We start from the raw sequence: 14,429 nt of genomic DNA on the forward strand, positions 1-14,429 counted from the left end.
TTTTATTTATATAGCGCGAAATCACAACAAAAGTTATTTCATGACACTTTACAGGTAGAGCAGGTCCAGTACCTCACTCCTTCAATGAATCTACACCCAACAATTCTCCATCAGCAAGCACATCCTGCAACAGCGGTGACAAAAACCTTCCTTTTAACAGGGAGGAACGTCGAGCAGATCCAGGCTCAATGAGGACGGCCTTCTGCTTTGAGCGGTTGGGGGGAAAGAGAGCAGGAGAGCGGGGCAGAGACAAAGACAGATAATGGAGGAAGGCAGATATACAGAAGGAAAGAGTGGGACAGAGATAAAGAGAGAGAGAAAGGGAAGAGACTGATGGACAGACGGGGACGTGAGCAGGTGGAGCTACGGGTGGCAGCTTGACCCTCTTCAGGTCTGCAGCCTCCTCCAGCAGCACCCTTGATCTGGGATGAGGGGAGCCCGAAGGCTCCGGAGAAAAAAATGAGTTAGTAATATGTATGAGTATGATTTATGTATGACAAATATAGGAGGACAGAGAGGAGTCGAGAGAAGCCCAGTGCAACATGGGAGATCCCCGGCAGTCTAAGCCTATAGCAGCATATCTAAGGGCCAGCCTAAGCAGTCCTGACTATAAGCCTGATCAAAAAGGAAGGTCTTAGTCTGCTCTTAAAGGTAGAGAGGGTGTCTGCATCCTGGACCGAAACAGGAAGACGGTTCCACAGGAGGGCAGCCTGATAGCTGAAGGCTCTGGCTCCCATTCTACTTTTAGAACTCTAGGAACCACCAGTAACCCTGCATCCTGGGAGCAAAGGGTTTGAGTTGGATAATAGGGGACTAGGAGCTCTGTCAAATATGAAGGTGCCTGACTGTTGAGGATTTTGTATGTTAGAATGTACAGTATGTTGTATGTCACCCTCCTCTGTGGCTCCTCTTTGGCATTTTAGCCTTTATCCCCACCATGTGGAGGCAACCCATTCTCCTGTGTCAAGGCTGAGCCCAAAGCCAACTCCACCCATGGGCCCTGCATCTATCAGGACTATCTTGTAGTCTGACTGAGCACCTCCTTTTTTCTGCCTGAGTGGTCCTCCCTGCCTACCCGCTAACTACTGTCGCCACCATCTTTAGAACTTCTGTTTTGCCAGTTCCAGGCTGTTTTTGTGAATCCCCCCTGCTCCTGAATTTGGATAAAGGTGCTCCACTGCACCTCCACCCCCTCATCTGGATAGGGTCTCACATTGGTGAGATCAAACAAGATTGATCAAACCAAAAATGTCAAACTCACTGTTGCAAAATAGACATCCGTATCTAATTGCATCCACATTTTGACTCCATCTCACTTTACAGAGACATCATCAACTGTCCTCTGTTCATAATTACTTCATCCACTAGAGGGCACCTCCAAATAGCAGGTGCCCAAGTAGCTCATAGGTTTGGAACAGATGATAATACGTTGGATCAAAACTCAGTTCAGGGAATTGCTCTTAACCCAAACTCTGTTGTTATTTTGTGGACAAAGTAGTGTATTGTGAAGTATGTTTGGAGTGTTACTGAGCACCATAAAACAAAAGAGGGTCTGTGTTTTGAATGTACTGAGTGAAGCCTAAATGGTTGCTTTTTGCAATATCACAGGATGGTACATTTTGATGTAAAACAGTTTGGTTTCAAGTAGGACGGTGGTGCAGTGGTCAGCACTGTCGCCTCACAGCAAGAAGGTTCTGGGTTCGAGCACTGGGATCTTTCTGTGTGGAGTCTCCATGTTCTCCCTGTGCCTGCATGGGTTCTCTCTGGTACTCCAGCTTCCTCCCACAGTCCAAAGACATCAAGAGGGGACGAGGCTGATTGATACTCTAAATTGACCGTAGGTGTGACTGTGAGTGTGAATGGTTGTCTGTCTGTAACTGTTGGCCCTGTGATGGACTGGCAACCCGTCCAGGGTGAGCCCCGCCTCTCACCAAGGGCTGCTGGGGTAGCCTCCAGCCCCCCCCCCCCCCCGCGACCCTTAACAGGATAAGCAGTAGATGATGAATGGATGGACAGTTTGGTTTCCTTTCGCAGCATGTTGAATCTACGCTACCATCCATCTTCTGTCAACCAAATTTTAGGGAGGTGGAGGGAAATAAACCCACACAGATACAGGGAGAACATGAAACATCTGCAGAGAAGGGCCTTGGCCAGTCAATAGAGTCAACCCTAGAACGTGATTGCTGTGAGGCACCAGTGTTAACCCCTGTACCGCTATATACCGCTGGCCATTAAAATTAAACCTTTAATGTGTTATTGTCCAATAGTCAATCAGTAGCTCAACTTTCCCAAATGATTCAGCTTTTCAATATCAGCACACTGATTTTCAAGTTAGTGATAGCCATGAGAAAGCACTTCTTCAAACTCTGATACTCACATGACTACAATAAATTAATATTTATGGCATTATCGTGTCCCCTTGCAAGTTGTTATTAATCAACAACAGGTCTTTGACATGAAATAATCAGTCAAGAGAAAACGGCTTTAATGGTGGAACAAATGCTGCTGCTGCTGATAAGCTTTACTCTTTCGACCAGATAATGAAAACATTTTCATGATGCTGACATTTTACTTTCAAGGTAATTAAACTCTTAGTGGTTAAACTTATGCAAGGTAAAGTTAACTTAAGCCAATAAAGCCTATCAAGTGGAATAATGCCTTAAATTATTTAGCCCTTAAACGGGATGTGATCCAACAGATTAGAAATGAACCCTCAGATGATAAGACCTGATAATCAGTTGCTTCGGTCAACTCCGTCTTTAACAGGACAAGGCAGAACGAAGCATTAGCACAACGCATCGAGGCAGGAATTGCAAAATATGAGAAATTCAGGGTCACATACGGTTCAGCTTCAGATTGAAATCATGCCACAGAGTCCTAAATGTGACCTTCCATCCCTTAGCCTCACTGAGAACTGCATCCATCAAGCTGACAGAAGTAACATTAGACGTCTATAAATCCCTATCTAAAACAACAGATAAAAATGAGATATCTCAATCTGCCACGAGGACACACAAACTTGCTGATTTCTCCCGAGACACATGTATACAAGGTGAAGCACATGGAGTGGCCTGGCTACTTATTGACAGATGCTAGCAGGGCTGACAGAATCGGATGGTGTGCTGTGATGAAGAGATAGGGCGGTGATAGATACGCAAATAAAAACTACTAAACTAACACTAACACACACAGTGTCCCATCAAACCATATAACTTAAAAATGCAAAAAAAATGTAAATGTTACACATCAGATGAAAAGTATTTGTTACACGTCCACAAAAGCAACGGTGCAAAGACGAACGCAAGTTTGAGAGACAATCAGCAGGTGTGTGTATCAAATTGACAATAAAACTATCCATTGAAAGTGTTAGCGCGTGTGTGTGTGCACATGTGTGCGTCTGCCTGTGTATCTTTGTGTGTGTGTGTGTGTGTGGGGGGGGCCTCATGCAGGCTGTGTTCCTGACAATGTCGTTTCCCTCAGTCTCAAGCACAATAATTGAATTTGGCTTTTCCTTTAATGGAATTTGGTGAAGTGTGGAGAGGCTGTGATAGCCTAGAACATCCAATCTTCACAAACTGGAGTATGTTGCACACCATTGGACATGGAGGCTGCAGCGTAGTGCTTGTGTGTGTGTGTGTCTTTGTGTGTGTGTGTGTGTGTAAGATGATATGCTAACACGCTTCATCACTATTAGTACATCACTATCGGTGGTGCCAAGATCCTTTACTTAAGTCAAAGTGGCACCACTGTAGTATAAGAAGGAAAGTCCTGCATTATATCCATTAGTCAAATGTCAAGTCAAATGCCATTGGATTGCTACTGCAGCTGCTCTGCGTGGATCTAATTCAAGCTGATTTAGTGTAATGCTTCCAGATCTAAGGGCTCATGCCTGTCCAAGGGGTCAAATAAATCTGGTGAGCAGGGGATGACTGATGAAGCATTCAGAGGAAGTACAATTCTGACACAAAAGCACAAATGTGTTTTTCTTTAGCTCTTTGGACCTTTAGAGGGATTGAAATGAAACCATGTGAGATGTTATGGGGACATCTGTTTTTGGTGGAAGAGTTTACAGAAGACATCTGAGAGAGACAAAGACATATTGTATGAGCTCACAAGTCAAGGAGGTTGGAGGAAACCGGAATATTCCCCTAAAATACAGAATGCACTGCGGTAAAAATGTATCATATTTTTGAACTTGTGGAAGTAAAGTAGAAGTATCTCGATTATCATAATTCTTCATACCACTGAACAACCAGCTGCCATGATTTGGGAAATGAACAACTGTATTAACATGTTGAAATCTTGTCAGGATAAGGATTTGGTTAAGCAAGCTGAAGAGTCATCTGATAAGTTCCAGTTCATGTTTCCCCTGAGTTTCTGAGGAACAATGATTCAGGAGCGGAACTCGGCTGTTAATGACTGAGCTGTTATGTCAGTGAGTCGTGACAAAGGTAAGCCACTTTGCATAGCTTGGCCTCGTTACCCGATGACTTTAAAAAGTGTCGTTACAGCAGCCAGAAACACTAACGCACCTGGACACCTGTAACCCCCCCCCCCCCCCCCCTCCATCCAGTCACTGAAGAAGCCCCCATGTGTGAGAGCGTAGCAACAAACAGGCCTTTTTACCTTTGATCCAAGCCTCCTGTGGATTCAAATAGGTGCATTTTGACAAGTATATGAAATCTACATCGTCTTTCATAACTGCCAATCCTATTTCTACAGGAAAACAGCCGGTTGCTCACACAGATATGTGGCTAGCTGCTACACCAAGGAAAACAAGACCATAAAAAGGTACGACCATAAATCAGCAGCGTGGCGCTCATGCTGCTCTGACTGATTTCAACATGACAAAGAGAGGGGACATAATCTCTCATCGGTGTTTCATTCCACTGGAGAGCTGTATTCTCATATTCATTTCACGTTAGAAACCAAACAGATTTTTGAAGGTTGCCATTAAGAATGCTGAATTCATTTAACACTTGTCACAAAAGTCACCTGTCAAATGCTTTTAGATTCCACAGGACGAAAGGTGCGTCACGGCAAAGCAGGCGACGCGAGAGTCAAATAATGCTTGAATGGGTAATTGATGGTTACAAAACCCTGGTTGCGCATTTGTGGCTCAGGAAGAAAATGACATCATGTCTGAGGTCAATAAGAAGAGAGGAAAGTGTGTAGAAAGAGTGCAGGAAGTATCGTTACACCACATCTCCTGACTGTTCGCTGTATGTTGAATCATCCAGACATTCTGAGTATACGTTAGCAGCTGCTTTTATCCTGCACACATCTGCAACTACTCATCAACAGAAAGTCCGTTCCCTGCGCAATAAAACACAGCTGATAGATTAAACATTTACTTTATTAGGTACCAAAATATGATTTCAGATGGTGCTAAACAGAGACAATACATGTTTTACATGGAAATTAAAGTCTGCCATCATTTCCTATTTGCTCCAAATTAGAAAATCCAAGAAGCAATAAATTGTCTGTTAGTTCTTCAAAGGAGCATTTGCTTGTCTTTTTCTGTAACATTTAAAATAATTAACGTTTCAAGCTGACATAATGGTATGGTAGTGCAGTGGTCAGCTCTGTCGCCTCGCAGCGAGAAGGTTCTGGGTTCAAGCCATGGCTTGAGCATGGGGTCTTTCTGTCTGTGTTCAAGTTTTCCCTGTTCCTGTGTGGGTTCTCTGGTACCCCATTGTCCTCCCACAGTCCAAAGACATGCAATTGGGGACGAGGCTGATTGATACTCTAAATCAGGGGTGTCAAACTGATCCAGTGAAGGGCCGTGTGGCTGCAGGTTTTCATTCCAACCAAGCAAAAGCAACACTTGACCCAACCAATGAGCTGTGTGGACACAGGTTAGTTGATTTAAGTAGAATCAGGTGCTTCTTTTCCTCGGTTGGAATGAAAACCTGCAGCCACACGGCCTTTTACTGGATCAGACTGAGACCCCTGCTCTAAATTGACCGTAGGTGTGGCTGTGAGTGTGAATGGTTGTCTGTCTCTATGTGTTGGCCCTGTGATGGACTGGTGACCTGTCCAAGGTGAACCCCGCCTCTCGCCCGAAGGCTGCTGGGATAGGCTCCAGCCCCCCAGCAACCTTTAACAGGACAAGCGGTAGAAAATGGATGGAAATATTTCAAGAATAATACTTGGTCCCTAAGCTGATAAAAAGAGAATTGTATTTTTCTTCTATTACCAGTTCAATCAGTCACATCTTGTTAGTATTCGTACCAACCCTGTGATTGTGTGACAAGAGATATACAACAATATATACTTCAAATTACAGCCTGCATGCCCTGGCCCTTCTCTAAAAATGAAGAACTATCACTAAGGTGGGCAGTATATATTCAGGAGCTTCTAGGGCCGCTATCAGCTATCACAGACATGTTGTGTTAGCATATATGCTTTCCAATATGAGCCGTTATAAAAAAACTTTTTTACAGCACATAAAATGCAGAAAACAATACCAATGGTGATTTGAAAATGATTTAACGTAGTGTGTCGTGCAGAGAGAACGCTCTGCTGCCTCCGCCTTGTTTATTTTACTGTTTGATTTGGTCTGGTGGCATTTGTTTAACCCTACGCTGACGTCGGCTGATGTTCACCCACACAATACCTGTCACGTCCTTTTATACGGCCCCCCCATGGAGACTTTACTTCATTTAATGTGGCATTGCATATTGGGAAATTAAAGAAGAGTATTTCAATTTAGCGTACAGTGTCCTACTTTAATATAGTTTGATGAAAACGTAGTTTTTGTCAGGAATAATATAACAGGTAAAATATACCCAGCGTTAGTGATGGTGTTATCAATTTTAACGTGAGTGTTCGAGGGTTAAGAAAGTAGCGTCCTTACGTTACGAAGTCATATGCAAAGGGTGCGTGAACATCGACAGTGCATTTTCAGTAAAAGTCACCGTATCGGTTGCACATATCAATAATAAAGGAATTTTTTTTCATGTCTAAAATCGCTATCAGGCCCTAATAACTACAGAACACGTGGAAGGGCTATCATAAAATACACAGAGGTGTAAAACGGTAAAAGCTTAAAACGTGAAGAGCTGTGCTGTTGATGATGGCACACACTGCCAGAGAGGAGCCTCAACATTTTAACCAATTCAAAAGCTTCAGTGCAGGTTTGCACCAAAATGAAACCGTTGACGTCGGTGACATGTTGTCCTCTGATGGCTGCCATGAGACACATCCAGCGGTAAAGTTTGCCGGTAAAAGTAACAAGAGATCAGATCGTCTTCAAGGACAAGTGACAGCCTGTAATAAAAGAATAGCTAACCAGATGTTAAATATAAACCACAGAATAGATGATAATTGGCTCATTCAAATTCTTTGTACTCAGTAGCCACATCGAAGAGTCTGAATTTACCACACCTAAACGAGAGAGTAATTATTCCCCTGTAATTTGCAAGCAGTAATCTAAAGCGTTAGCGGTGTCTTCATCCTTAGAGTGCCTCTAAGTGGCACTTTGAGCTTAATGCTAATATCTGCGTGTTCATGTGCGAGCTTGCTTTGTTTCGTCGGTAGTTTTTACCTCTTAATACTCTTACTGCTTGAGACTTGTTGCACTAAAAAGAGAGGTTGTAGCCTATCTTTTTTAGGTGGTGAATGGAAATTTAAACCAATGCTATCATGTTATACCACAGGTTTCCATCTAATGATCAATAGGTTTCAGAGTGAACTTTGACAGGAGCAAAGCTCAGAGAATCTTTGGGGGGGGGGGGGGGGAGGAATCTGGTCATCTTCCACAGGTGGCTAATAGTCATAAAACACTCCCCAAAATAAAGACCATAACGTTGTTTTCAGAGTGCTGACATTTTGTTTTGTCACATGACAGCCGAGTATCCACAGTAAACCTAACCCAAATTTAAAAAGAAACACAACAAAACGTGGTCATGCGTAGGTCACATGGCTCACTTCCGTGGCGGCTGCTAGATAGTGTGAGTGTGTGCTGATAGACTCACACATGGGTAAACACGTGCCTTTTGAGCTGACTGTCTATAAAACCCTGAATGTTTCCAAAACTCTTCCTCAGCAACATGTCCGTTCAACTAGAGGACCACTGTGCCACGGGAGACCCTAACAGGGACGACTGCCCCCGACGACACAGCTCCCAAGATCACATGACCACACAAACACATCCACCACATGAACCCTACAACACTACGTCGGGTGATTTTTCACCCACACAATTCTTGTCATGTCATTATATTGGGTCGCCCATGGTACTTTTATTCATTTTAGTTGACATTGCATATTGGGAAATTCAATCAATCAATCAATCTTTATTTATATTGTGCCAAATCACAACAAAAGCCATCTTACACAAAGAGCGGGTCTAGAACCTTAACTCTGTTGGCGAAAACAACTAAAGAAGAGTACTTCAATTTGGCGTATAGTGTTGTACTTTAATGTATTTTGATGAAAGCTGTATTTAATCAGGAATATTGTACTGGGTAAAATATACCCACCGTCAGTAATGGGGTTATTCATTTTAACCTTAAGCTCTAGGGTTGGGGGACAGATTCTCAGCTCAAGGCTCATCCAAAGCAAAACAATTCTGATAATAAAGCTTTCATCGGCTCTGTATTTCATATAATGTTTACATGAGGTTATCAACGACAAATGATAAGACAGTGAGCCACAACATCTCAATAAAACAAAGAATTAAAGAAAAAGGGACAAGAGCATTTCCAGTTATTGGACTTTAAGGGAGAGTTTTGAGTATTGATTATTGATTTACCTCCTGTCCAAACCCTCTCATATGAGGGGACCGATGCAGGAGAAGAGAAGATGTCTGCATTTCATGTTTTTTCCTTTCACTGCACTCTGTTTGGCCGGTGGGGACCTGTGTGGGTTGTCCTGGAAGCAAATGCTCGTCAGTTGAAAACTTGGGTGTGTGTGTGGGGGGGGGGGTGAACTGGATCCTGGAGAACGCAGGCCAACTTTCAGGTGCCACAGTCGTCCTCTCACAGTTGGTCATCATTTTACAGCAGGAATCCAAGCTGCACGACAAGGAAACCATCAGTGAGTATGAATACAACATCAGTTTGGAGCAACGTTGGGGCGAATGTTCAGGTGGAGCATGTTCATAAATGATGCTCCATCACCAGTTACATCATCCCTGAGGTATTTTGTACGTATTGTGTAGCTGCAGAGTGGAAAATGTACATCAAGATCAAAGCAGTACTCACTCATGCTACACAGTAGGTGACTGAGCTCTGGCTTTAGCCTGTTCATTCTTCAAATTCTGGGATAAAACATCATGGTGGCTGAGAGCAGCACGCCTCCTCTCATCCCTGAGAGTCTGGGATTTTAATTTTCACTCATTTATTTATTTATTGTCCTCACAGCTCCAGAATCTACAAACATGGTGGACGCCTACATCGCCCTGTACATTCAAAGGTGCATTAATGATGTTTGGTATGTACCTACGTTTACATTTCAGTCATACCAGTGAGCAATTACAGGATCAGGGCCTCACCTGAACGGGATGCAGCCATTATGAATTTCGATATTAAATGTAACGGAAATGAGCAACACGTGAGAATCAAGAGCTTAATATTCAAATGATATCAGCTAGAAAATTGTAATGAAGTTGGAGAGTTAATAAAGTGACAGTTTTGCTGTTATTTTCAGTCCCTATTAACTTCGACAGCCGGCTCTTTCTGCACTCTGGAGTCACGAGCGGGAAAAAAAAAAAAAGTCAAAAGATATTTATTTGAGAATACTTGAAAGCCCGAACATTTTTGTGTGAAGTACTGCTTTAAATTCCTCATCTCCTGCTCTCTCTGCCTGCCATAACCACCGGACACGAGGATGTTGTGGAATTCAAACTCTTTGAAAGGATATCCTGAAAACACTTAATGGAGCATTTTGTAACTAGACCGCAATGTTCCAGTCGGAAGTGAAAGCTTAGTTCACGAGGGCAGAATCTGAACCTTCTCACTGCTGAAGTTACCACAGGCACTAGTTTCTAATCATAATTAACACTTCATAATTAAAAACAATTACCTGTTATCGTCGTCGCTTTCTCCCGACTACACTGACCTCTAGTGGGCGTAGTGGGATTGCAGCAAATGTGCGTTTGACTGTAGCGAGACAAGTCAGGGAACAGACTGAAGGAAAAACTCTTAAAAAAAAAAAAAGAAGCAACATGTGTTTGAATAGATTAAACAACAACACTCGAAAACCATGAAGCTGTATTCATGATGCAGAGCAGCAGCCTACAGGTGTGTATAGAAACATGTCTGTCCATTAATATCGGTGTATTTCCTTCAGCGCAGAAGAGCTGCTTCATCCGTGGATGTCTACCTTGAGCAGCCCTGCCCTGGAACAGCTGCTTTGACACGGTGAAAAATCTTTCCCCTCCGGTGATTCCGCCCTCACCAACACCGTCTCACACACACACACACACACACACACGCCTCCTTACCTGCCCCGACACACTCCTCGAGCTGCGAGAGGAAAATACTTTTATAGGATTTTGTTTTTGTATATCAGGAGAAATGGGAGAAGTGGTCGAGAAAGTGAACTATTCCGAAGTTATTTCTCAGATATTACAAGAAGCGCCAGCTGCCGGGAAAAAACTCGGCGATAACAAAAGCAACCTCCTGCAGGTCGCAGATTACTGCGAAAACAATTATCTTCAGGTGAGACCTGCCCAAACATACCGCTCTAAAGTTGTTCTTTTGTTTGGGGGGAGGAGGGGGGGGGTTTCGTTTTGTTTTATTTTGTTTTTAATAGTAAGACATGTATCTGCCATTTACGCTGATATTTCAACGTAAACCTCCAGGCTGAAGATCCGAGCACGGCTGTAGCGGAGACCAAGGCGCTGGCCACCCAGGCTCTGGCCAGTGTGACCTACCAGATCAACAACGTGGCCAGCACCCTGAACCGGCTGCTGGACTCTCAGGCCATGCAGCTTAAAGACTTGGAGTCTTCAGTCAATCTGCTGGCGCTGGTGAGCTACAGTACACACGTCACGTCTGACTACAGAGTACATGGAGAACTAATGCAGCACTGGATGACTAAAGACTCACAGATACGCACATGCATTGACTGTATACATGTTATGTCACAGTCACAGTTGAATTTCATGTGATACCCTGCAAGATGTTTGTTCGAAGTCAGTAAATTCCACTTCAATTAAGGTTTTCCTTAAAAGTCCCATTTTGCGGAGTTAATTTGGACTTTGCTGTAGTTCCTGACTGTACTGATGAAGGGGGCTGCTCACACTGTCCACTGGTGCAGGCTGCAGCAATCCACCATGAGAAAGTTGCCCGTAGAGAGATCGGCATTTTTACTACTTCCAAAAATAAGAGCCGCTCCAAGCTTTTGACTGCACCGAAGTCAGGCAAGGAGCCAGAGAGAAGTTACTCAAGAGTGCCAATATCGTTCTCCATCCTGGACTCCATTGGACACTGTTTTCAGGTAAATCCCGTGCTACATGTATGAAGTCTTTTCAGTTCGATTCAACATGTAAAGGACAAAAAGTTTGTGATTTTTGCATTATGCTGTTGGTGTACACTGTCACATACTGTAGGATATGCAGCATTGCTGTGGTGTAGACAGATGATGTCATCCTTCATTCCCCTTCATTCATTTTCCCCCCCACAGGCAGCTGAGCAGCAGCCTCCAAGCAGGACAGAGACCACAAGCCTACAGAGCGATGCAGAAAACTCAGTGTATGTGGACAGTGACACTAAATATATGAGTAAAACATCAACGCTGGATCCTCTCAGAGAGGTTTCTGCATCATGGACCCAGGGGCACTTGAAATGTAGCTTAGCTTATCTTTAGCTCTTAAACAACCATCATTTCCGTGTAGATTAATGAGTTTACAGTGCACTTGAATGCTCCGTGATGTTTGGTCAGAGCAATGTAGGTCTCAGAGTTTATGAGCTGCTATTGAACCCACCATCAATCTCTCGTTTGCTGTGAGCACTCTGCAAAGTGACAACACATTAAGTTCATGCAACTTCACATTGACATGTTTTTTTCAGCAGAGAAAGCAAAACCAGGGCGGCAGGGCTCAGAGGTAGCGTGGCCGTCCAGCAACTGAAGGGTTGCTGGTTCGATCCTCACTTCCCCCGGTGACCATGTCCAAGTATCCTTGAGCAAGATACTGAACCCCTAATTGCTCCTGATGGCCCTGCGACAGACTGGCGACCAGTCCAGGGTGAACCCCGCCTCTAGCCCTACGTCAGCTGGATAGGGTCCACGACACTTAATGGATAAGCGGTATAGAGTATGGATGGATGGATGGAAAAAAAAAAACCAGGAGAGGCCGAGAAATTGTAGTTTTTCCTACAGATTACTCAGTTGAGCTATAGCTAGTTCACCGGTGACATGTGGAGATGCCGGTGGGTGGATTTATTAATTTTGGATAGAGCCAAACAGGTTTTATTGCCAGTAAACTCACAGGCCTCCATCTGTGCTTTCATATTTTGTCTAACTTTTCCACTTATCCCTAATTAATAACCTAGAGTCGTCACTCTCAGGATATTTTCAGCTATCGTTATGTTTTTGTCTTCTTCATAGATCCAGTTTTGGCATCGCTGTACCTGTGCCATCCGTACCCACCTTGCCAACTGTCTCCAACCTGGCCAGTGACAGCATGCCTCCCCCTCCTCCTCCTCCTTCAGCTACATCGGACCCCAGTATGCCTTCTCCTCCTCCCCCACCTCCTCCTGCTGCCTCCATGGACACTAGCCTCCCTCCACCACCTTCCATGATGTCACCTACATGTCTTCCCCCACCACCTCCCTCAGACCCCAACAGCTATTATCCCCCTCCACATATGCCCGTATCAGGAAATAGTCTTCCTCATCCACCAGTACCAGGAGCTGTCTCCCCTCCACCTCCACCTCCACTTCCACCAGTATCAGGAGCTGTCTCCCCTCCACCTCCACCTCCACCTCCACCAGTACCAGGAGCTGTCCCTCCTCCACCTCCACCTCCAGCAGTATCAGGAGCTGTCTCCCCTCCACCTCCACCTCCACCTCCACCAGTACCAGGAGCTGTCCCCCCTCCACCTCCACCAGTACCAGGAGCTGTCCCTCCTCCACCTCCACCTCCAGCAGTATCAGGAGCTGTCTCCCCTCCACCTCCACCAGCATCAGGAGCTGTCTCCCCTCCACCTCCACCTCCACCTCCACCAGCATCAGGAGCTCTACCTCCCCCACCTCCACCAGTATTAGGAGCTGGGCTTCCTCCGCCCCCACCACCCCCTTCCACTGGCACCTCTTGCACTGTGCCACCACCACCACCACCACCTCCTCCCCTACTTTAGCAAATTGAGCTATTTCATGGCAGGTTTAGACCAGAATAAGTACGAATAAAAGCTTGACAAAGACGTTTGTTGTGGTTTCACCTCCAGCTGTTTCATCAGGTTTTAAGTGCTATTCCTCCGTGCCTTCCTTGCTGTGTCCCAGAGAGCGGCGGTAGCAGCACCTCCTACATGTTTCAACAGCACCCAGACTACATTCCTAAGAAACAAGCTGAAACAGGGAGTCTTGCGTTTCCCCTCTTCTCTTGTGATATGATTGCCCTCCTTGTTCTGTCTTTTCAATCTACGTCAATGTCACCTTAAAAAAACCCATTAGCCCACAATGATACCGTAAGTTGGTCACATGACCGCCTGTAACCTCAGTGCCTTCTGTTACTTTAGAAGTCAAGACAGTTGTGCATGGCTTGTATCTGATGAGAAGTTTGCAAAAATATGAAATCATTATTGAGAAGTATTATCTAAACTGGTCAAATAATGTTCTCAACTGCTTGGTATTCTGCTCAGGTAGGCAGGAAAAAGCGGCCTGATCATAAAAGACCAGTTCTGTTGCAGGACGTTACGCTGCAGTGCTGTAAACAAGTCCATGAAGTTTAACATTCTGTGGTCTTGTTTGTTTAGAACGACACCCAGAAGGCCTTGATTTAAGGCTACTGAGTGAGCGGGCGAGTGGGTTGCTGTGTGTGTGTGTGTGTGTGTGTGGGGGGGGCAGCTAAGCAACACCTTTTTTGTGACTGGATGAGAGATCAGGATGATGGTCAGAATGACAGACTGAGAGATGACGGACTGAAATTTTATTCAGGTTTCTCCACAACTTTAATGCCGTCTCGTCTGTAGGCGGGATTCTGATTGATGCCTCCTGAGATGACAAACACGATGGAGTCAGATTCTGATCTCAGTGACAAGCAGCCACCCAGATGACAGTCAGAATGACTGAGATTATAGTCTGGATTCTGCTTGGACAGCAGTTGATGTGTGATCTGTGACATCATCTGGGTGTCAGGGATCAAATAAATACTGAAGTCCGATGTTTTTTTTGTTGCTTGCGTGGTCACCTACAGCTTCAGTCTTCACTGTATCAACAACTTATGTTCATATTATACAACAGTTTTCTGCAAATTAAAAA

At 44.5% G+C, this 14,429-nt stretch overlaps 1 protein-coding gene and 1 long non-coding RNA gene across 2 annotated transcripts; one reads left to right on the forward strand and one right to left on the reverse strand.

The window, feature by feature from the left end:
• Window positions 1-8,379: 8,379 nt before the first annotated feature.
• On the reverse strand, window positions 8,380-10,398 carry LOC147239449 (uncharacterized). Its single transcript, XR_015111634.1, has 3 exons — window positions 10,246-10,398; window positions 10,030-10,106; window positions 8,380-9,020 (listed from the first exon to the last, which is right to left on the reverse strand). It is a non-coding gene; the product is annotated as an uncharacterized LOC147239449 (long non-coding RNA).
• On the forward strand, window positions 10,117-14,422 carry abi3b (ABI family, member 3b). Its single transcript, XM_086196124.1, has 5 exons — window positions 10,117-10,667; window positions 10,811-10,978; window positions 11,269-11,448; window positions 11,635-11,702; window positions 12,559-14,422. Exons 1-5 carry the CDS (start codon window positions 10,524-10,526, stop codon window positions 13,307-13,309), a joined length of 1,311 nt encoding a protein of 436 aa, XP_086052250.1. The 5' UTR covers window positions 10,117-10,523; the 3' UTR covers window positions 13,310-14,422.
• The last annotated feature ends 7 nt before the right edge of the window (window positions 14,423-14,429 follow it).

This window comes from Aulostomus chinensis, chromosome 23 (genome assembly GCF_037954235.1).
Source record: "Aulostomus chinensis isolate RoL2024-O1b breed Wild chromosome 23, RoL_Achi_v1.0, whole genome shotgun sequence".
In the NCBI taxonomy this organism is placed as follows: Eukaryota; Metazoa; Chordata; class Actinopteri; order Syngnathiformes; family Aulostomidae; genus Aulostomus; species Aulostomus chinensis.